The sequence below is a fragment of the Mandrillus leucophaeus genome, unplaced genomic scaffold (genome assembly GCF_000951045.1).
Source record: "Mandrillus leucophaeus isolate KB7577 unplaced genomic scaffold, Mleu.le_1.0 Scaffold13, whole genome shotgun sequence".
NCBI classification, from domain to species: domain Eukaryota; kingdom Metazoa; phylum Chordata; class Mammalia; order Primates; family Cercopithecidae; genus Mandrillus; species Mandrillus leucophaeus.
In genome coordinates this window covers 7,940,447-7,964,654 of record NW_012101254.1, presented here as the reverse complement: position 1 = coordinate 7,964,654, position 24,208 = coordinate 7,940,447, and the positions used below count along the sequence as shown (strand labels likewise).

The 24,208-nt window shown below is 38.4% G+C and overlaps 1 protein-coding gene across 3 annotated transcripts in view; it reads right to left on the bottom strand.

Annotated features, from left to right (window-relative positions):
* Nucleotides 1-24,208, bottom strand: part of ITSN2 (intersectin 2) — a 133,555-nt gene that overhangs the window by 84,505 nt on the left and 24,842 nt on the right. For 2 of the 3 annotated variants that reach the window (XM_011972707.1, XM_011972706.1), the window contains 7 exons: nt 22,876-23,013; nt 22,074-22,159; nt 20,825-21,087; nt 19,592-19,741; nt 16,586-16,726; nt 14,625-14,712; nt 7,165-7,304 (listed from right to left, as the gene is read on the bottom strand). In XM_011972707.1, the coding sequence (XP_011828097.1) occupies nt 7,165-7,304; nt 14,625-14,712; nt 16,586-16,726; nt 19,592-19,741; nt 20,825-21,087; nt 22,074-22,159; nt 22,876-23,013 (1,006 nt within the window). Of the gene's footprint in view, nt 1-5,723; nt 5,805-7,164; nt 7,305-14,624; nt 14,713-16,585; nt 16,727-19,591; nt 19,742-20,824; nt 21,088-22,073; nt 22,160-22,875; nt 23,014-24,208 lie in introns of all 3 variants that reach the window. The other variant, XM_011972705.1, reaches the window with a different exon arrangement.

Here is a 24,208-nt window from a genome sequence, read left to right as displayed (position 1 = left end):
CGTGAACCCGGGAGGCGGAGCTTGCAGTGAGCCGAGATCGCGCCACTGCACTCCAGCCTGGGCGACAGAGCGAGACTCCACCTCAAAAACAAAAACAAAAACAAAACAAAAAACCTTTCCTGTATCTAATGAGATGAGCATAATCTTTTTCTCCTTTAGTCTGTTTATATAGTAAATTACATTAAACTTTTCTGTACGTTAAATCATCTTTGTATGGCTGAGGTAAATCCAACTTGGTCATGGTGGGTTATGCCACCTGGAGGGGTATTACTAATGCAGATTACCCCAGATCCTTGGAAGCAGAGGGTTAAGACCTAACTCACTGAAAGAAACCACAATTCTACCATTAACAAAACACTAAAGATATTTTGGAGATTCTGACAGCCCCTTTCTTAAGAAGAGTGGGGGAAGATAATTTTCTTTTTTCACAAATAACAAAAATATTTGTATATTTGTATACAAGAGTTTACAAAGCATTTTCATCTACATGCTATTTCATTTAATCATAAGACTCTGCAAAGAAGACAGGCAGATAATGTCAGCTTGTTTTGCAAAGGATGAAAGCAAAATTTGGAGGGTAAATGACAAATCGTTACACAACTGGCAGGTGGCATGGATAAGACTAGAGTTTACTTTTTTAGATTCCTAGGCCAGTACAGTTTTCATTGCACTTCACTGCTAAAGATGTGTGAATATTTTCTCTTTTTTTTTTTTGAGACGGAGTCTCGCTCTGTTGCCCAGGCTGGAGTGCAGCAGTATAATCTCACCTCACTGCAACCTCCGCCTCCTGGGTTCAAGTGATTCTCCTGCCTCAGTCTCCCAAGTAGCTGGAACTATAGGCACCTGCCACCATGCCCTGCTTTTTGTATTTTTAGTAGAGATGAGGTTTCACTATGTTGGCCAGGCTGGTCTCAAACTCCTGATCTCATGATCTGCCTGCCTTGGCCTCCCAAAGTGTTGGGATTACAGGCATGAGCCAGAGCACCTGGCCAGATGTGTAAATTTTCTTAATGGTATAATGGCCTGTCAAATGTCTCACTTTTGAATCCACTGGCTTTTTTATTTGTCTTGGTATAACTTAAGCAAGAGTAAAAATTATTGATTCTGTACATGCATATTGCAGGTTCCAGTAAAACATAACATTCTAAGATAAATAATTTTAAATATTTTACTTCTGTTGTCACTACAAGTAGCCTAAAGGAGCAATTAACCCAGGTGCTCTATCACAAAGGACCACAGCATTAGAACTAAGTGCCTGTCCTCCTCCAACACTATCAGGACCAATTCCATCTCACCTACTGATTAGACACAGCCTTTCTTCTCATTCCTTATCCCCTGAATTCTTATCTCTACAGTGCTGTTTATCCCTTAATGTGACCCAATCCCCTACTCATTCTCTCCTTAAACCTCTCCACTCTCCTAGAACTTCCTCTATGTGATCAGGAAACTATCACATAGCTACCAATCTTCTCTGAACGAAAATTCTCTTACCTCTTCACCTTCTTGGCTGACCCCTCGGAATACCACTTTTCCGCTAGTCCTCTCTCAGTTTATTATCATATACTCCATTTACATCAGAAGATAACTACAGTATTTTCCTTGCTCTTCATTGCCACTTTCAGATGGTTATTTCCCCCTCACTCTTACCAACTACATGCTTTTCTGGGGCTCCTACCATCCAGCAATACCATTCTCTCCTTCCTTTTTATTGTCATCTATTAGTCACCTGGTCATTCACTCACCTCACTGTTCTCCAAGTCTTTGACATCCACATAAATGATGCAATCAAAACCTCAACTCTCAGGCTGATCTCTTCATCAATGACCTTTTTAACTCTACTTAATCCATCATTCCCATTATTACACCCTGAGTCTTACTATAATAAGAAACAGAACTACCACTGACCAAATACCCCATTCTTCAAACGTAAGTTCTTACCCTTCGAACTTTTCTTACACCTGGTACATCTATATCAATAGGGTTGGTTGGTTGGTTTGTTTCTTTTTTCCGAGACAGAGTTCTGCTCTTCTTGCCCTGGTTGGAGTGCAGTGGCGTGATCTTGACTCACTGCAACCTCCACCTCCCAGATTCAAGCAATTCTTCTGCCCGGGTAGCTGGGATTAAAGGCGCACACCACCACACCCAGCTACTTTTTTGTATTTTTGGTAGAGACAGGGTTTCATCATGTTGGACAGGCTGGTCTCGAACTACTGACCTCAGGTGATCCACCTGCCTCGACCTCCCAAAGTGCAGGGATTACAGGCATGAGCCACCACGCCCGGCCATCAGTAGGTTTTCAACCTCTCTGAGACCATTCTGTTGACTCCCATCATTCTCTCTCTTTATTAATACCTTCTTCCTCTCTTCACATCCTTCATGTCTAGTTCATGTTTCAGAGTTCATCTTCATCATAATGTTTTTGTCAAATCTGTAACTCTTTTGTCCTTCTCTCTTTGTGCACGTCCATTAAAACCCCAAACCTGTAGGAACCATGAACCTATTTCATCAGCTTTCTCTGTGCTTATACCTAAACAGCTGAACATTGGTGAGGAAAAATCATACAATTAGGCATACTGTTTTCAATTTAAATACATCACCTCCAACTTCAAATAGACATTCAACATTGCTCAGCACACTTAGGTTTTCCTCTACTAAGCTTACATATCTGCACTGAAATGTCTATTTCATGCCTATTTCTCTCCTGAAACTTCCTAATCTTCCATCCATTCTCCTAACTACCAGCTATAAACCTTGCCTCATTAGGCCATCAGACTACAGCTCTCTCATCTTTCCATCTCAAAAAATCAATAGAACTTCCAGCATCCCCACCCCTCTTCTTCTGGCCTAGGTTGAGTTATATCATGTCCTCCTCTACCCAGGAAGATTCTTTCTGATGGTTCAACTTACTTCTGATTTTAAGTCTTGAAGCTGTCGGTAAGGGAGGGGGCCAGTGAAGTACTGGGTAGAGAAAGGCGAGTTCCTGGCTAGGGCTTCACCCTCAGGCCTCTGCCTATGAACCTAGGTGAGGACAGGCACTCCTGCCTTCGCACCCAAATGTTGCATCTTCTAAGACCACTCTGGCCTGCCACACCCCCATCCTGTGCCTATAAAAACCCAAGATCCTAGAAAGGCAGAGACATAAGCAGCTGGATGTCGTGAGGAACACATCGGCGGAAGATGACACAAGAAGAGCTGGTCATCAAGAGCACGCCGGTGGAAGAGCATGTCAACAGGCACCGGCAGGCCAGCAGGCCACTGACCAGAGGAACAGCGCAGAGTTTGGTCAAAGCAGTCAGAGAAGTCAGGTTGCGGCCCGACTCCAAGGTAAAACCATCCCCCTTCTGTCTCCCCCATCTGCTGAGAGCTACTTCTACTCAATAAAACCCTGTATTCATTCTCCAAGCCCACATGTGATCCAATTCTTCCAGTACACCAAGGCAAGAAACCCTGGGATACAGAAATCCCTCTGTTCTGTCCTTGTGATAAGGAAGGGGGTCTGACTGAGCTGGGCAACACAAACCGCCTATAGACAGCAAACTAAAAAAACACCCTGTAACACACCCCTACTGGGGCTTCAGCTGTAAACATTCACCCCTAGACACTGCCCTGGGGTCAGAGCCCCACAGCCTGCCCATCTGTATGTTCCCCTAGAGGTTTGAGCAGGGGATACTGAAGAAGTGAGCCACACCCCCATCACTTGCCCTTCGAGCGGGACAAGGGAACCTTTCCTGTTTCACTGTCAACTTCCTACTCTCTACCACAAATTTAACTGCATTCATATCCATCTTCTCCCCATATGTTACACTGAAAGTATTCTTTTTATCCATTCTTTAATCTGTGCTCTCCATTCTATCTTAATCTGCTTCTTCAGGAACTTTGCTCCATCAATTACCACAATCTCAATCTTTCTCTCTTTCCCCTGCCTCCTCCTCCCTTCTTTTCTCTTTACTATTTCCTTCAAGTCTTTCTTTAAAAACAAACAAAAAAAAGGTTTTCCTTTGACCCCCATGCTTTTTTCTTTTCATTCTAAGAGTTGCTGCTACTCACTTAACCCTTCCTCAACTCTCACTCATTCCTGATCCACTGCAATCCAGCTTCTGCTTATCACTTAAGTGAAATGGCACTTTTAGTAAGGTCTTCAAAAGTTTCCTTTTGACAAATTCAATGGATATTTTTCTTTTTCTTTTTTTTTTGAGACCGAGTTTTGCTTTTGTTGACCAGCCTAGAGTGCAATGGCGTGATCTCAGCTCACAGCAACCTTCGCTTCCCAGGTTCAAGCGATTCTCCTGTCTCAGTTTCCTCAGTAGCTGGGATTATAGGCACCCGCCACTATGCCCCGGTAATTTTTTGTATTTTTAGTAGAGACAGGTTTTCACCATGTTGGCCACGTTGGTCTCGAACTCCTGACCTCAGGTGATCCGCTCGCCTTGGCCTCCCAAAGTGCTGGGATTACAGGCATGAGCCACAGCACCCGGCCAATATTTTTTAGTACTATGTTAACTAATAACTCTATGATTTCCCAGTGACTGCAGAAGACCTCTTTTCTCACTTTCTGTGACAACACAGTCTCCCGACTGCTCTGGCAGTATAGATTTCATATCTCTTTAGTTTCCTAAATTGCTCTGATGAAAGTATCAATAAGCAGTGTAAGTCTGGAAGGCAGGAAGCAGAAGGAACAAAGTAAAACAAGGGATAAGAATAACTGCTGGCCTGTGGAGAATCAAATGCTAACTGAAAGAATTAGACTATGTGAGGGAGAAGAGTCCACAAATCATCATTAAACTTCACTTTACAGATGAAGAAACTTAGTTTAGTTTCTATGCAATCCGTAGCAAAAGTTTAAAAATCATATAATCTGGTCATTCATGCCATAACCATCAAGGCTAAAATATGGGTCCCTTGCTGCTACCATCTTTCCAGTTTGCCCTACCTTTGCTCAGGTAACAAATGAACTCTACTTATCATGTTTCTGTCTTCACTGTGGAATATATATGCAAACAGGCAACTGCTCTATTGCCATCCATTTTAGTACTGAGTACAATGTGTAGTCAAAATCTGCTAGAGTCAGCAAGCAGTAAACATAAACCATATTTCTTTAAGCTCTATTAAAATATGAATTTATTGACCATTCTAAATACTCTGTATGTTATACATGGCGAAGATAACTATTTACATAATTTAAACATTTTTATTTGATGTGCAAGCATGTCTAAATATGAGCCTGGTAACTAGACCTGACTAAAGTTGCCCCTGCATTATTGGTTCTTTAAAATTGTCCTTATAAACAGTATTAGGAAGCAGCTTGGTGCATATATGACATAAACTTGCCCTAGATTTCATAAAGTATTAAGTTTTATTTTAAACACTGATTTTCAGTGATATGGGTAAGTGATTTAATCTCACATTTTCCTTTGAATTGAGTTAGTAATCATCTTATCACTTAACCCACTCACAGGGATGTTGTAAAGGAACCAGGTTATATTTCTAAGTGTCCTGGGCTTCTTTGGAGAAAGGTTACTGTGGGCAACCTTACTGATTTCTGGCATTAGACTCGAACAGGCAGTTAGACAGCAGAAGGACATTCAAGCAAGCAGAAAGAAAAAGGTTTATATTGTATATGTTATTTCAAACAAAGATACTCAGATAAAGGCAAAGAATAGTCTAGTTTTAAAAAAAAACAGTAAAGTAACTTAAAGAAAAGAAGCTAGATATTAGAAAATAACCTTAAGTAAGAGGAAGAGGTTGTTGAGACAGCTTAGCAGAGACAAAAGGCACTGAAGAACAGAGTCATCCATATTCCCACACTGTAAGATAAGGCAGATAAAAAGCCAATTAAACTATGTACAGATTTTTTAAATTAATTATTATTATTTTTTTTTGAGACGGAGTCTCACTCTGTCGCCAGGCTGGAGTGCAGTGGTGTCATCTCGGCTCACTGCAACCTCCACCTCCTGGGTTCAAGCGATTCTCCTGCCTCAGCCTCCCAAGTAGCTGGGACTACAGGTGCATGCCACCACGCCCGGCTAATTTTTGTATTTTTAGTAGAGACGGGGTTTTACCATGTTGGCCAGGCTGGTCTCGATCTCTTGACCTTGTGATCCGCCCGCCTCGGCCTCCCAAAGTCCTGGGATTACAGGCGTGAGCCACTGCGCCCAGTTACGTAGATTTTTTAAAGAAATAATATAGGGAAGATAAGTTGGCTGGCTTGTCTAACCAGCAATGACAAATGATTTCGTTTTCTACAAAATTTTTTTCTACTGAATATATGCTTGTGTAAAGTGTATTAACATTGTTTACCTCAAATTCCCCTTCCTTACCTGAAGCCACCATGTTGTCCTTTCTTTAGCATGCTGTTTACTCTGTATTTGGTGTTAATGTTATTCTAAATAAGTCAGCATGATAAAAGCCATATGAAGAGAGAGATTTCTTATACAAAAGCTTTATGAAAAGCTTTATTTCTTACAGAGAATACTTTACGCTCTGGAAACTTTATATTGTTAGCAAGGAATAACTGAGACTATTCCCAAATTTACATTATATGCCATGAGTCTGGTTTTTAGTTTCTTTCACAGGTATAGCTTCAGTATACAATGAATACTGTGGTGAATGATATGCAGACAGTCTATGTTTTGGACATCTGCTCTGCCACTGCGGCAAATAAAGAAACATTAACTTGCTTTTCATGCAAAGTTCATAGTGCCAGATTCTGTTTTAGATTCCATTGATTATTGCATTATTTAACAAAGGTTAATTAAATTACACTTAACAAGGAAACAAAAGAAAAACTGTGTTGAAAGAGCCTCTACCACCTGAATTATTTCAAATTTTCCATATTTCCCATTTCTGAAAATTGCCTAGGATCACGTTGGCTGAGATCAGTTCCAGAACAAAGGCAATTGTTCTGGAAATGTACAGATGCCAATACAAACAGCACATAGTCATCAAAAACTGGAAACTGTGATAAAGTATATGTTTAGTTATATGACACTATGTCATATAACTAGAACATTAAAAACAGTCTTGAAATTCTTGTATTGTTGAAATTATAAAATAAATTATGAAAATGTAATACATATAATAGCTTTAGTTATTTATTCTATTAAATCAAAATAATGAAGGTAAGAAGTTAGTTACCTAAAAATAAATAGTATCAAAAATAAATACCTTTAGTTGATTGTTATAAGAATCCATTTCTGATAGCTTAGATGCAGTTTCTTTTTCAAGAGCATCTAATTGTTCTTTAAGTCTTTGGCATAATTCTTGCTTTTCTAATGATTTTTTATGAAGTAAACTGACCCCTGAATCTGAAAAACAAACATCAGACAGTTTACATTTTGTAGAAGTTCATATGTTATTACCAGCATGCCATTTACTGTTTGGTCAAATTGATGTAACTAGACCAACACGAAGGATGTATACACATAATGTAGACCAGTACAAGAGAAAACAGTTGTTATTTCCACTTTCCAGATTATATGCTGGAAAGAGCATCAGAGGAAACGGTTATAAGCCTTGGTTCTCCATTCAAAAGGACTAGGACTTGAAGTGCAATTCTACTTTAGGAAAAATACTTCACCAATCTAATCCTCAGGTTTTTCATCTGTACAATGAGCATCATACTACATTAAATGAGGTGATGGATATAAAGCCATTGTATACTCTGGCCCACAGTTAATATTCAATTAACAGAAGCTATAGTTAAAGTAGCTTTCCATTTATTCTTAGTGCTCCCAAGAACAGGGAAATATTCACAGCAAAGATTTAATAAGTATTACTAACTGGGTTATTTAGTAACATTATTTTAGGAGGTAAGAACAGAAGGTTTCATTTTATATTATCTTTTTTTACATATTCATGCAGGGACGAAGAAACCAGATGGAAATATATAATGCAGAATACATTACAATAAATTAAAATAGCAATATTATCTATTTAAATGCCTATTTTTAACTTTATCATATTTTTAAAGTACAAAAGTACAAAATTTAAATAAAATGAAACATATAGAGTAAAAAATTAAAAGGCCTCCATCCCAACTGCAAGTTCATCTCCCTTTTAGGCATTTACATTTAGATGTGTACATATTCGACTTTTATTTCCATGGGTTTTAATAGAATCATATTGTCTACATTGCTGTGCAACTTGTTTTGAATTTAATAAGATACCTTATCGATCAGGACAAATAATCTAGTTCATCCTTTTAAATTGCTCCATGGTAGTCTACATTATGGCTACTGCATAATTTATATTATCATCTTTCTGACTGGTATGAGTAGATGTGGGTCTGTACCCACCAATCAACACCTACCCATTTCCACCTCCCTCTAACCCCTGGTAACCACTCTTCTATTCTCAGTTTCCGTATAGGAATTCAACTTTTTTAGATTTTATATGTAAGTCAGGTCATGCAGTATTTGTCTTTCTGTAACTGACTTACTGCATTTAGCATAAGGGAGTGCAAATATCTCTTTGAGATGGTAATTCTGTTTCCTTTGAATATATATTCAGAAGTGAGACTGCTGTATCATACAAGAGTTTAATTTTTTTTAGAAACCTTCATACTGTTTTCCATAACAGCTATACCAATTTACATTCCTCTAACAGTGTACATGGGTTCCCTTGTCCCCCCTCACTACCACTCGTTATCTCTGATCTTTTTGATAACAGCCATCCTAACAGGTGTGAGGTGATATTATATTTCAGTGTGGTTTAGATATGCATTTCCCTGATGATTAATGTTGAGTACCTTTTAAAGTACCTCTTTACCATTGTTAAGTCTTCTTTGGAGAAATGTCCACTCAGGTCCTTTGCCCATTTTGAAATTGGGTTTTTTGATTTTTGGTATTGAGTTATATATATTCCTTGTATTTTGGATATAAACCACTTATCAGATATATGGCTCACAAGTATTTTCTCCCATCCCATAGACTGCCTTTTCATCTTGTTGTTTCCTTTACTGTGCAGAAGCTTTTTAGTTTGATGTAGTCCCACTTGTTCATTTTTGTTTTCTGAACTTTTGGAGTAATATCCAAAAAATCATTGCCAAGCTCAATGTCAAGAGCTTTTGTCTATGTTTTCTTCTAGGAGTTTTATGGTTTCATGTCTTATGTTTAATCCATTTTGAGCTGATTTTTGAGTATGGTATAAGATAAGAGTCCAATTTCATTCTTTTGCAGGTGGATATCCAGTTTTCCCAATACCGTTTATCGAAAAGGCTATCCTTTTCCCATTGTGTCTTCTTGATGCCCTTGTCAAAAATTAGTTGACCATATATACTTGGGTTTATTTTTGGGCTATTCTATTTCATAAGTCTATATGTCTCATAATTGAGAAAAAATTGTATATATTGTATGCATGTTGTTTTGAAATATGTATACATTGTAAAATGGCTAAATTGAGCTGATTAACGTATGCATATTTGAGCTGATTAACATAATGCATACGTTAATTAGCTGGGCTCTCTATTCTATTCCATAAGTCTGTCTTTTGTACTCAACAATTTAAAAATGTATATATAGTATGCATGTTGTTCTGAAATATGTATACATTGTAAAATGGCTAAATTGAGCTAATTAACTTATGCATTACCTCACAGACTTACCATTTTTGTGGTGAGAACACTTAAAATCTATTCTCTTAGCAACTTTCAAGAATACAATGCACTGTTATTAACTATAGTCACCAGGTTGTACAATAGATTTCTTGAACTTATTCCTCCTATCTAATTGAAATGTTGATTTCCTCTGAGCAAACTCCCAGTGATCCCCTTTTCTCCCACCAGCTCTGGTAGCCACCATTCTATTCTCTACTTTTATGGATAAATATACACACTCCACAAATAAATGAAATCATATCGTATTTGTCTTTCTGTGCCTGGCTTATTTTGCTTAATGTAACATCCTGCAGGTTCACCCATGTTGCCCCTATGTCTGTCTTTATGCCAGTACCATACTGTTCTGATTACTATAGCTTCATAATATTTGCAAATAGGCAGTGTGATGCTTCCAACTTTGTTTTTCTTTCTCAAGACTGCTTTGGTTATTTGAAGTCTTCTGTGATTCCATATACATTTTAAAATTGCTTTTTCTATTTCTGTGAAAGTGCTATTGGAATTCTGATAAGGATTGTGCTGAATCTGTATATTGCTTTGGGTAGTACGAATAATTTTAAAAACAGTAATTCTTCCAATACATGAACATGGAGTATCTTTCCATTTATTTATGTCTTTTTCAATTTCTCCCATCAATGTTTTACAGTTTTCAGTTACAGATCTTTCCCCTCCTTGGTCAAATTTATTCCTAAGTATTTAATTATTTTTGATGCCGTCATAAATAACATTGTTTTCTTGGTCTCTTTTTTGAATAGTTATTGGTGTAAAAAATGCAACGGATTTTTGTATGCTGATTTTGTGTCCTACAACTTTACTCAATTCATTTATTAGTTCTAAGTTTTATAGACGTCTTCAGGGTTTTCAACATACAGGATCATGTCATCTGCAAACAGGGATAATTTTACTACTACTTTTACAATTTGAATGTTTTTTATTCCTTTTTCTTGTCTGAGTAGTCTTGCTAGTACTTCCAGTATTATGTTGAACAGAAGTGGTGAAAGTGCAGATCCCCACCTCATACCAGATCTTAGATCAAGCTTATCCAACCTATAGGCCGTGGACCGCATGCAGCCCAGGATGGCTTTCAATGGGGTCCAACACAAATTCATAAACTTTCTTAAAACATTATGAGTTTTTTTTTTTAGCACTCATCAGCTATTATCAGTGTCAGTGGATTTTATGTGTGGCCCAAGATGATTCTTCTTCCAATGTGATCCAGGGAAGCCAAAAGATTGGACACCCCTGTCTTAGATGAAAAGTCTTTAGTTTCCCCCCATTGATTATGATAGCTGTGAGCTTTTCATAAATGGCCTTTATTATGTTGAAGAAATTTCCTTCTATATCTGTTTTTTTTGAGAGTTTTTATCATGAAAGGATGTTAAACTTTGTCAAATACTCATTCTGTTATTTATTGAGATGATCATGTGGTTCATAGATTTTTGTCTTTCATTCTGTTAATGCATACTTTAAATTTTGACAGAAATTGCCAAACTACTATTCCAAAAAGCTGTATCAACTTACGACACCAACAATACCTGTTTCTGCAAACCCTCATCTATACTGGATATTATTAATCTTTTTTTCACTTCTGCTAATTGGCAAAAAAGAAACCTGATTGTTATTTTAATTTATATTTTCTTGATAACCAGTGAAGTCAAAGAAACATCTATTTATGTTTCCGGCCACAGTCTTGAATTGTTAGGTCTTATCCTTTGCCTATATTTTTCTATTGGGATGTCATAATTTTTGATTTGTAGAAGCTCTAAATTCTTGTATTACATGTACTTCAAATTTTTTAGTGTTTATGCTGTCTTTCATTACGACTTTTTCATTTTTATATCATCAAATCTGTAAATAATTTTCTTCATGACTCTATATATTGTTTAAAGAGACTTTCCTCATACCAAGATTATAAAATATTTTCCGGTTTTATAATAGTTTTTCTTAAGTTGTTTTTATGTTTAGCCTGCTAGTTTATCTAGAATTTATTTCTGTACATACAGAGCAGTAAAGAGCTCCCCTGCAACTCTTTCAGATAATCCACTGTCTCCCAAATCACTTACTGAAAGTCCATCTTTTCCCCACTAATGTTAAGTGCCAACTTGATCTTATCCTAAGTTGCCATTCATGCATAGGTTTTTGTCTAGACTCTATTCAATTCCATTGTTCTACTTTTCTATTTCTGATCAATAACAAACTATTTTAGGCACTCTAACTTTCATATCTTATGTTTTGATATCTGATAGGGTTAGTCTCCTCCCCTCTACCAAAGTTTTTCTTTTTCAAGTTTTGCCTAATCTTGTACAGTTTATTTTCTAGATGAATTTGTCAGTTGTCTTGCCAAGTTTCATTTAAAGAAACCCAAAAAGAACAGAATATATGAATTAGGAGAGAACTGACATAGTATTCATGTATAATATAATATTAAGCTAGTTCATTTAGGAACACAAAATGTCTCTAGTTACTCAGGAATCTTTATTTTTTTTATTTTTATTTTTTGAGACAGAGTCTCACTCTACTGCCCAGGCTGGAGTGCAGTGGCACCATCTCGGCCCACTGCAACCTCTGCCTCCCACGTTCAAGTGATTCTAATGCTTCAGACTTTCGAGTAGCTGAGACCACAGATGCGTGCCACCACCCCCGCTGATTTTCACATTTTTAATAGTGATGGGGTTTTACCATGTTGGCCAGGCTGGTCTCAAACTCCTGGCTTCAAGTGATCTGCCCACCTCAGCATCTTAAAGTGCTGGGATTACAGGCATGAGTCACAGTGCCCAGCCTATTCAGGAATCTTTCATGTCTATCAGCAAAGTGTTATAGCTGCATATTTCTTCTTCTTCTTCTTTTTTTTTTTTTGAGACGGAGTCTCCCTCTGTCACCAGGTTACAGTGCAGTGGCGTGACCTCAGCTCACTGCAACCTCCACCTCCCAAGTTCAAGTGATTCTCCTGCCTTAGCCTCCTGAGTAGCTAGGACTACAGGCGTGCACCACCATGCCCAGCTAATTTTTGTATTTTTAGTAGAGACAGCATATCACCATGTTGGCCAGGATGATCTCGATCTCTTGACCTCCTGATCCTCCCGCCTTGGCCTCCCAAAGTGCTAGGATTGCAGGTGTGAGCCACTGCACCTGGCCCATATTTCTTCTTTATTCATAACAATGTATATCACTAATAATGCATATTTTAATACCAAATTTGATTATATATATGAACACTATGTTGGGTAACTGGAAGATAAGACAAAGAACATGGTAGTACAGTGGGTTTTACAGTCAGACATGAATTTGACTACTATGATTGCATCATCCTGGGTAACTACTTAATCTCCTGAACCTCAGTTTTCCTGAGCTGCACAATGGGAATAATAACTATACCACAGGGTTATTGTAAAGATTAAAGGAAAGAATGCATCAAAACTGACTTACACAGTGCTTGGCACGTGGCTGGTAATCTTAAATGGCAACTGTTATAGGGAAAGGAATCTAAGGGATACAGGGTACTTTTCAAATCCCAAACAAAAGCTTCCTATTTTAAATTGGACTATGGCTAAATAAATAGGTAACAGCTGCACTGGATTACATTTCACAGAGAAAGAACAGCCCCATCACGTCCTCAATAAGAGATATTCTATATTTTATTCACAATTCAAATAGGAACAACGACAACAATGACAATAATAAAGATATATTTCTGCCACTGTGCAGATCAGGTGGGTTGGCTCGCCCTGCCTCTGGAATGCCTGTGTAGGGGTGAGGTGGGGGCTGATATACTTTGAACAGAAAAGAATCAAGTATAAGGAACACTGTCTGCGCAGGGACATGGACAGACCACATCAGTGGAAGGCGGGAGACACAATAAAAATAGTTCACGAGAGTGAACTTTATTTCTGATACTTCTTCCACATGAAGGACCCTGCACTAGCCCAACAATCCCAGCTTCTTTCCTTCCTTTCACTAAATGGTGAGCTCAAGATAAGGACCTAGGAATGTACAGCCTCGACTCCTCCTAGCCCTTGCTCTCTAGAGACTTAACTGCCCACAGGAAACCTGCATTCTACTTTGTTCATGAATTCAGTGTTTTATAGGTGCAACTATACCACCCACAGATAAACCATGCTGCCTAAAATCAGCTTCATCAATAATGAGATAGTGATTTGGTCTCTCATTTGTCTTGTTCCTTTGCCTTATTTCTTAATTTGTTCAGAACTTGGGCAAAGAAGGGGATACAATTTACTGAACTTCGTAAACAGCCAAAAGTATAATAAAGAGACCTACAATGGAATAACTGACATGATAGAGACTTAATGAGTGACATTTAGGATACTTTAGTCAGTTGTAACACAACATCTGCAGATTTGCTTTTCTTTAAATAAACCTTGTTTCTGCTACACTTTTATTGGTATGGTATCCAATACAGAGAATTTTTTTCAGTTTTCTCATTGGGACCTGAGCAAAAACAAACAAAGTCACAATCCCATAAATTATCCTGGAATGTTTAGTTCCACCGGTGTCAGAGGGCCAAGATGGTAAAATTCTTTGTATGAAGCACAGAGTTAGATAATACAAAGGGTCTGGGCAGGGCATACCATCCTGCTTAAGCCTATGACTGCTGCATGCTAACACCCTAGAATTTCAGGTGCAGCCCCACCGTAAAGCCTCCTCCTGAACAGGTCTTTAAAATCAGTGCAGGACTTTTCAAAATACACATGTAGTCTTGTGTTAGAGCCAAATTTAGATCTTATAGTCTAATACTTTCTTTGATATTTCAATTATATAAATAAAAATATCATCAAGATATGAAGTCATACCACAATCATTACTATTTTATTTTTATCTACTTTTTATCACTAAAAATGCTCTAACATCTGGGATAATGTTTTTCACATTATTTTTAAACTTACAGGCAAAAAGTGTTATTTATAACAGGATACTTTTTTTAATTTTAAAAAAGTAACAAGGTTACTGACATATTCAGAAAAGGATACAAGTAATCAGACAAACCTTAGAGACTTACCAGGTGTGCTACTGAACTGCATGTTTTTAATTCTTTCATTTAATAATTGCTTCTCAGGTACCAGATAGATAAGCTTATTCTGATACTCCTTATAAAAAGAAAAAAGAGTACCAGATTAAAATGTTACAATATTGTCCAACAGTTTTTTTGAAAACTTTAAAACAGGATTTACTCATCTTTGAAACTTACTTTAGAAATAATACATAGTTGTAAACTGCTTACAACTTACGAAGCAACTAGAATGAAATTATGCCAAGAAATATTTAAGCCAAAATCAATTTTGAGTGACTGGCTGAAATTAAAAGGCAGTGAAGAAAGTCTTTGTAAATGGGGTGTCTAGAAGCCTGCAATTTTCAGATTATTGATGAATGACAGCAGAGCGGAGCTAGATGGTGTGTGTAAGCATGCCATGACACTCCAGGATGAATATGTGTATATCAAAGAGGGACTAAACGCCAGGTGCCGGGTGCGGTGGCTCACGCCTGTAATCTCAGCACTTTAGGAGGCCAAGGCAGGTGGATCACTTGAGGAGTTCAAGACCAGCCTGATCAACATGGTGAAACCCCGTCTCCACTAAAAATACAAAAATTAGCCAGGCGTGGTGATGGGTGCCTGTAATCCCAGCTACTCAGAAGGCTGAGGCAGGAGAATTGCTTGACGCTGGGAGGCAGAAGTTGCAGTGAGCTAAGATCATGCCACTGCACTCCAGCCTGGGTGACAGAGGAAAAAAAAAAAAAAAGAGGGACTAAAAACTAGGAAAGCAGGTTTAAATCAGATAGAAAATGTTTTTGGCTTTTATCTCTCCTGTAACAAAGCAAAAAGACTGATTAATTGCCAATTCATGCAGTAAGAGAAATTGGATAAGAGAACTCTAGAGATGCAGAAGGCTTCCCCAGCCCCATTCTGCAAATAGTAATTATTGAACCAGACCCTACTACACAAGTAAAGAAGAGAATTACCAGGACCCCAAGGGACACATTCAAGTTCTCATCAAAATTTTAAAAAGAATAACTTAAAGTCAAAATTTCCTGAAATTAGTAGCAATAACCTTATTTTAATGTATGTCATGGTCTGAATGTTGGTATGTCCCCAACATTCATATGTTGGAACCTAACTCCCAATGCAGTACTATTAAGTAGGGCTTTAGGAGGCTCCACACTCATGAATGAGATGACTGTCCTTATAAAGGAAGTTGAAGGAACTGCCTTACCCTTTCTGCATGTGAAGATTCAGCAAGAAGGCATTAGTTTTAAAGGAGACAGCAAGCCATCATCCCACACTGAATCTGCCAACACCTTGATCTTGGACTTCTCAGTCTCTAGAACTATGAGTAATAAATTTCTGTTGCTCATAAATTACCCAGTCTAAGGTCTTTTGTTATAGCAAAAGTAATGAATTAAGAATGCATAAACATTGTTAAAGAGTTAAAACTCAAAGTGGTAAATGTCCACTTATGTATATATATTAAGCAAAACTTAACCAGATGTGTAGCAGAGTTTTAGTTTTAGCAGGTCTATGGACTTCCCGATATTGTATACAGGATTGTGTGTATTTAGATCACAAGTCTATTAAAGACTCAAAGGTTATTAACCCCCAAAACAAAACTCTATTGGAAGAACTGTTTTGTTTTTTGAGATGGATTCTCGCTCTATCACCCATGCTGGAGTACAGTGGTGCGATCTTGGTTCACTGCAACCTCTGCCTCCTGGATTCAAGCAATTCTCCTGCCTCAGTCTCCGGAGTAGCTGGGATTACAGGCATGCGCCACCACACCCAGCTAATTTTTTTGTATTTTTAGTAGAGACGGGATTTCGCCCTGTTGACCAGGCTGGTCTCGAACTCCTGACCTCAAGGGATCCGCTCGCCTCAGCCTCCCAAAGTGCTAGGATTACAGCCACGCTCAGCCCAGAAGAACTATTAATTGTACATGTTTAAGAACAATTTAGCAGCGAAGGGCTTACCTGAAGTTCCTGTTGAAGTTGCTTGATTTCCATAATTTCCAAGTCACACTGCTTATCCAGAACTTCCAGCTCGGTCTTTTGAGTTTGCTTTTTGAGTCGGACATCCTGAAGTCTGCCTGAGATCTGCTGATGTTTGCCATTCTATAGGAAGATCATATAAATATATAGTAACATAAAATGCTAATAGAAAATGTTTCTACAAGGAGAATAATATTTTTAGTTAAATTTTAAAACGTCAGTTACATTCATATTCATCCTGAAACAAATGCCTAAAACCAAGTGGAATGTGTTTCAGAGTTGTATCTGTTAACTCAAGTTATTAGTGGGAAACATATTGTCAGAGTGCAAGAGCCCATATGTTAGTATGGGAAAGCAGAAACATAACACATTGAATTTTTTTCTGAATTCAGCATTAATTAGACAATATTAATTAACAATATTAATATCAGAGACACTCTCACAGAATGATGAGGAGGAATAAATGTTTGCATGTGACGTTCAGCATTACCTTCTCTGAACCTCTATTTCTAACCTAAATATTGCAATCTAATTTCCTCTAATGAAACAGTGCCCAGGAGGAACGTTTTGGCAACAGTTCTGTTCTATACTAATATTCTTCTCCTTTTTTCCTTTTCTTCTGCAAAGAAATCAAACCAAACAGCAGAGATTCTCAATAGGACCTAAGAAGAAGGGTGACATGGGGGGTTATGGGCTGAACTGTGTCCCCCAAAATTCATATGTTAAAGTCCCAAGCCTCAGTACCTCAGAACGTGACAATATTTGGAGACAGGGCCTTTAAAGAGGTGATTAAGGTTAAACAAAGTCATACGGGTGGACCCTAATTCAGTCTAACTGGTGTCCTTATTAGAGGTAGAAATCTGAACACAAAAGGCATCAGAGATAAACACGCTCAGAGAAAAGACCATATAAGGACACAACGAACGATGGCCACCTGCAAGCCACCAAAAGAGGCCTCGCAAGAAACTAAGCCTATGGATACCTTGGTCTTAGATCTTAGGAGCTGTGAAAAAATTAATTTCTGTTGTTTAAGCCACCTAGCCTGCTGTATTTTGTTACAGCAGCCCTACCAAACTAATAGAGTGGAGTGAGGGGAAATGACATCCCTGGTTAAAAATCACTGATGAGAAGTTTTACTGAAGAGTATGTTTCATATTTGAAATACATACACTGAAAGGAATATGTGTATCTATGCTGGAGCTCACATTCTTATCCTCAACATGGGATACGTATAGGCTCTGGACCTTTCCAGACTCTGCACATTCACCTGTTACTGTGCTTCGTGTGATGCACCAATTCTTGAGGGAAAAACAATCAATCTTAAGGTCTCTCCCCATTATATATAGTCAAGATGATACATACATATTAAAATAGTGCAAAGAAGTTAAAAGTTTTTTACAACTGTTTTGTAGTACTCTGGCATGATTAATACTTGTGGTATGTATGTCTATCCATTTGAAGGCATAGAATATCTCTGACTAAAGATATTGTGATGATTTAAAAAGTAATTTTTAATGTAATTCAAGTCATCAACCAAATAAAATGTTATAATCACACAAGATCTAAATCTGGCTCTACTACACGATTAGGTATGCATTTTTGCAAAACCCTACTATATGATCAACGTAGGCTCATGGGATTCTAGGGTTGTGGCAGAATAGTGCCAGATCTTTTATATCTTCTCACCACGCATTTCAAACAAAGTCTTTTAACAACTTGACCCTCTAACATCTGATTTGTAAAAACTGCTTAGTGGCCAATATTAGCTAAGAACTACACTCCTGCAGAACCGGAATTGTAAGAGATCATTTAAGTCAGCAGTTTCAAATCTGTTGTCTTTTTAATAGTAGAATCTTTTTTTCCCCAAGCAAATCTTGAGTGAAACACCAAGAAAAATAAAGCACATAAATGTCAAGTTTCTCTGTTGTGAAGTGTGGAAAGAGTTGGGGAGAGATCGCTGTTCTGCTGCCCAAGCTTCCCCTCTCCTGCCTCTGCTTGGTCCTCCTCAGACCATCTTACAGAGACCAATCTGAAAACTGAAAATCACTCAACTAACACAACTCTTGATTTCATGCAAGGGAAAAGTGAGGCACAGAGAAAGGAAATGTCTTGCCCAGGAGTACATGGTTCATCAGTGTCTGAACTGACGCTACAACATAATTCTCAGCATTCTGAGTCATTATCCTTTTCTCAGTAAACCATATTGTACAGTTTGTTTATATGAAAATGTGACTATTTAATGACATTAAGACATAACTAATTCACGAGAGATTTTAAAACACAATTACATTTTTCTTTTTTTTTTTTTTTTTGAGATGGCATCTCACTCTTGTCACCCAGGCTGAAGTGCAGTGGCGCGATCTTGGCTCACTACAACCTCCACCTCCTGGGTTCAAGTGATTCTCCTGCCTCAGCCTCCCAAGTAGCTAGGATTACAGGCACCTGCAACCACCCACCACAGCTGGCTAATTTTTGTTTGTTTGAGACGGAGTCTCACTCTGTTGCCCAGGCTCGAGTGCAGTGGCGCGATCTTGGCTCACCGCAGCCTCCACCTCCCAGGTTCCAGTGGTCCTTCTGCCTCAGTGTCCCAAGCAGCTGGGAATACAGGCGCACACCACCACTCCTGGCTAATTTTTGTATTTTCAGTAGAGACGGGGTTTTACTATATTGATCAGGCTGGTCTCGAACTCCTGACCTTGTGATCTGCCTGCCTCAGTCTCCCAAAATGTTGGGATTACAGTGAGCCACCACGCCTGGCCCATGTCCGCCTAATTTTTTTGTATCTTTTTTTTTTTTTTTAGTAGAGATGGAGTTTCATCATGTTGACCAGGCTGGTTTCAAACTCCTGACCCCAGTTGATCCACTCGCCTTGGCCTCCCAAAGTGCTAGGATTACAGGTGTGAGCCACTGCGCCTGGCCCACAATTACATTTTTCAACAGGTAGCTCTGGCATCATTCAGATAGATTTCACTTAAACTTCAGCCATACCAGTGCTTCCAACTCAAGATGAAGACTCTTCTTCTTAGAGTTTAATCTGACAATTTCTTCTTGTTCTCTATTCTTTTGATTGAGAAGCTCCTGTCGCCGAATTCTCTCCCATTCTAAGCGACGTTGTCGTTCAAGTTCCTGTTTTGCTGCCTGAAAAAAAAGGAATTAAACTTAATTTTTAAATTAAAAATTTTGCATGATTCAAAAACTGGGAAGACAATAGAAGTTAGGCAGAGTTTAGCACTTAGTGGCTATAGTGGCTAAGGGTAGCTAGGCAAATCTAGTTTTATTAATGGGTCTAAAGACTTCCAAAAAAGTGGCTTCATCTATCATATTTTCTGATTTCTTCAAGAGATCTTTTTTTTTTCCCCCCCCAGACAGCATCTTGCTCTGTCACCCAGGCTGGAATGCAGTGGCACCACCTTGGCTCACTGCAACCTCCACTGCCTGGGCTCAAGTGATTCTCCTGCCTCAGCCCCCGAAGTAGCTGAGATTACAGCCACATGCCACCATGCCTGGCTAATTTTTGTACTTTTTGTAGAGACGGGGTTTCACCATGTTGCCCAGGTTGGAAGACCATCCTTTTGTTACAGTCATTTTTCTCTTAATAAGTTACAGAATGACTTCATAAATATAAATGTTAACAGGAATAATTTCCCCTCTATTCTGGTATCTGGGGGAAAAAATTCTATTTATATTATTTCAGTGCGCAATAACTTTCTGTGATTCATCCCTGGCCCTTTAAAACACAGCCAGTCCTCCTAAGGACCCTTCTTTCCCAGCAACACTATCCCAAAGGCCTGTGTAAGCCCATCCTCTTGATTCCTCTCTAGAGAGACTTTCAATGGCCCACTCTCATCTTTCTGCCTCTCCAATTCCTTGGACTCTTAATCTGGATCTTAAACTTGCTTTAGTCTAATGACTTGCTCAGCTGGCTAACTAACCTTAGCTCCTCACTCAACTTATGTCTGCAGTCAATCCTCCTTTCATTGAGATACCACCTGCAGAGGATGCTTTCTCTACCACTTACCAGTTCTGAAAACTCCTTATAAGCAAGAAGCCTCTTTTCCTCCTCAAGGGAAGGAAGGATCAGATTTGTATAGGATGAGAACGAAATGATGCAGAGGAAAAGGCAAAACAAAAATTCAAAAATAAGCATTTTTTAATCAAATAAAATACAGTCATTTATTAAATGTAATGATTTTCTTAAGAAATAAAAAATTTAAAAATAACCTCTCGTCTTTCTATCTCTTTTCTCCTTTCTTCCTCTCGTTGTCTCTCCAATTCCCGTTGCTTCTCCAAGCGTTTTTCTAATTCAAGTTGTTTCTTCCATTCTTGTTCTTGTAATTCTCTCTGTTTTCGTTCCCACTCTTCCTTTTCTTTCTGGGCTTTACGTTCTGCCTCCCTCTGTTGCTGCTCCATCAAGGCTTGGCGTCGCTTCTCCAGCTCCATGTTCCCTCGCTCATAGTTGGCTTTCCGTTTGTCCTCAAAAGTAACTGGACAGGGTATGCCATCAGCATCCGCACACATGAACAGCCTACAGAACCTACAATCTAGTTTCTACAATACTTATGCCTTGTGATCATTTGAGTGCTATTAGTATTTGAATACTTCCCCTGAGGATAATTTTAACTCATATCTAAGTGGAAAAATATCTGCTTTCTTCAAGGATATTCAATTTTAGAAAATAAAATTTTTAACTTTGAATCCATTCAAGAGAGAAATAATTTTTATAAACTTGCCAATAAAAATACTTTTTTGGCCGGGCATGGTGGCTCACGCCTGTGATCCCAACACTTTGGGAGGCCAAGGCGGGTGATCACCTAAGGTCAGGAGTTCAAGACCAGCCTGGCCAACATGGTGAAACCCCGTCTCTACTAAAAATACCAAAAATTAGTCAGACATAGTGGTGGGCACCTGAAATCCCAGCTACTCAGGAGGCTGAGACTGGAGAATTGCTTGAACCCGGGAGGCAGAGGTTGCAGTGAACCGGGATTGCGCACTCCAGCCTGGGTAACAAGAGAGAAACTCCGTCTCAGGGGGAAAAAAAAAACTTTTTCGACTTTTTTCTCTTCTTCAAGGACAATCAAAGCTGTGTGGTTATACGTTTGTTTTGATGTCATTAGCATCCTAATATACTAAAACAGCTACAAATGTATTATTTCAACCAATATTTAAATGTTTTTAAAGGTAAAGATTTCATTACAAAGTTTGCTCTAACAACTCAGGCTAAAGTAGGAGAAATACTTTAACTTAGACGTCTATAATCCTGTCAAATACATATAATTGTCTCTTCTTCATACTCTTTTCATTTTGGCCATCTTAATTTTATCAATATCAAAATCCATCCCATCTATCAAAGTTTTTTCTCATATAGCACATAAAATATTAAAAATATAAACATTCTAAATATTCAGTTACATTTAAAGGTAGAATTTAAAAGAATTCAGTAAAAATATACAACTTTGACACTCAATGATACCTGGTAATTTCTTCTGAGGTTCCTCTTCTTGTATTTTCTGATATGAAGGCAGGGTTCCATTAATGGAATCAATTTGCTTTCCTCCTCTAAAAAAATCAAACAACAAAGTTAGCATCGTGCAGTCTGGACATTTTCAGACTAGATCACACAGACTACCAGTGATTACAGCAATTTGATATTGGGAATATAGTATTAAAGATATTTAAAACAGTTTGGTATGTCATTACAATATATAGCAGTATATGGATATTCAAGACAGAGAAATCTGGATTCAAATTATGGTTCAGCTAATTTTTGTTCTTGGGCAAATTTTTCTTTATCTCCTTAGTCATTAGCTTCCTTATGCATAACATAAGGAAAACACACTCTTTTTTTTTTTTCTTTTTTTTGAGGCAGGGTCTTGCTCTGCTGCCCAGGCTAGAGTGCTGTGGCATAATCACAATTCACTGTAGCCTCTAATTCCTATGCTCTAGTGATCCTCCTGCCCCAGCTTCCAGAGTAGCTAAGACTACAGGCGCATCTGGCTAATTATTTTTATTTTTGTAGAGATGGGGTCTCACTATGTTGTCCATGCTCGTCCTGAACTCCTGGCCTCATGTGATCCTCCCACCTCAGCTCCCAAAGTGTTATGATTACAGGCGTAAGCTGCCATGCCTGGCCCACACCTACTTCTAACATGTACCCTTTTCCAGTATTACTCATTGAATACTAAAATAAATGGCAGTGCAAATATTTAACTCTCTTCTAAATCACATCTGCCAAGTTATCAAAACCATAGCTCTCGACCTCCAGGCACACTCACCTGAAAGATGGAGGAACAAGCTCAGGAGGTAAAGTTAGTGGTAATGGCTGTCCAGCTTTGGCCATGTCAGTAAGGTGCATCGCAAGAATAAACTCTTCTGCTTTTAGCTGTCCATCACCATCAATGTCAGCCAGAGTCCTAAAGAAAATAAAATTCACAACTTAATAAAGCCTATTCGGAGTAAAATATTGCTTCAAAAGTTCAATTTTTTATTTTATTTTATTTTTTTGAGATGGAGTCCAGGTCTGTCGCTCAAGCTGGAGTGCAGTGGCAGTCTCGGCTTACTGCAAGCTCTGCCTTCTGGGTTCACACCATTCTCCTGCCTCAGCCTCCCAAGTAGCTGGGACTATAGGTGCCCACCACCACGCCCGGCTAATTCTTTGTGTTTTTAGTAGAGACGGGGTTTCACCATGTTAGCCAGGATGGTCTCGATCTCCTGACCTCTGATTCGCCTGCCTCAGCCTCCCAAAGTGCTGGGATTACAGGCGTGAGCCACCCGTGCCCGGCCAATTTTTTATTTTTAAAAGAAGGATAATGATGGTAAAACTGCTGGGTACACTTATTTTAGTGAAATGTAAATACATACATTTACATAACTCACTATTGAATGTACATATTTACATTCAATAGTGAGTTAATTTTCACCCTTGATTTTCATGACATAAAAGAGAGTGAAGAAACTTTGAAACAGAAAGAGACCTACCCCTTCTGAGAAAGTGGTTTATCTTACTCCATGGTTAATTCGCCTACCAAATCACATTTACCTATATTAAAAATGAGATACTCTCTGATTCTCCATAGAAGGGATTAGATCAAAGAAAACAACAGTTTTTCTTGTAAAATATAGTCATGAACTGCATAATGACATATCAGTGAACAATGGACTGCACTTATAATGGTGGTCCCATAAGACTATAACGGAGTTGAAAAACTCCTATCACCTGCGGACATTGTAGCTGTCATAATGCAATGCATTACCTATGTGTTTGTGATGATGCTAGTGTGAACAAACTGCACTGCACTGCCAGCTGTAGAAAAGTACAGCATATACAATTATGTACAGAACATAACACTCAATAACAATAAACACCTATTAATATGCTACTGGATAATGTATTTACTATACTGCATTTTTTTATATATATATATTTTAATCTTTTTTAATTATTTTTTAATTATACTTTAAGTTCTAGGGTACATGTGCATAACGTGCAGGTTTGTTACATATGTATACTTGTGCCATGTTGGCGTGCTGCACCCATCAACTCGTCAGCACCCATCCACTCGTCATTTACATCAGGTATAACTCCCAATGCAATCCCTTCCCCCTCCC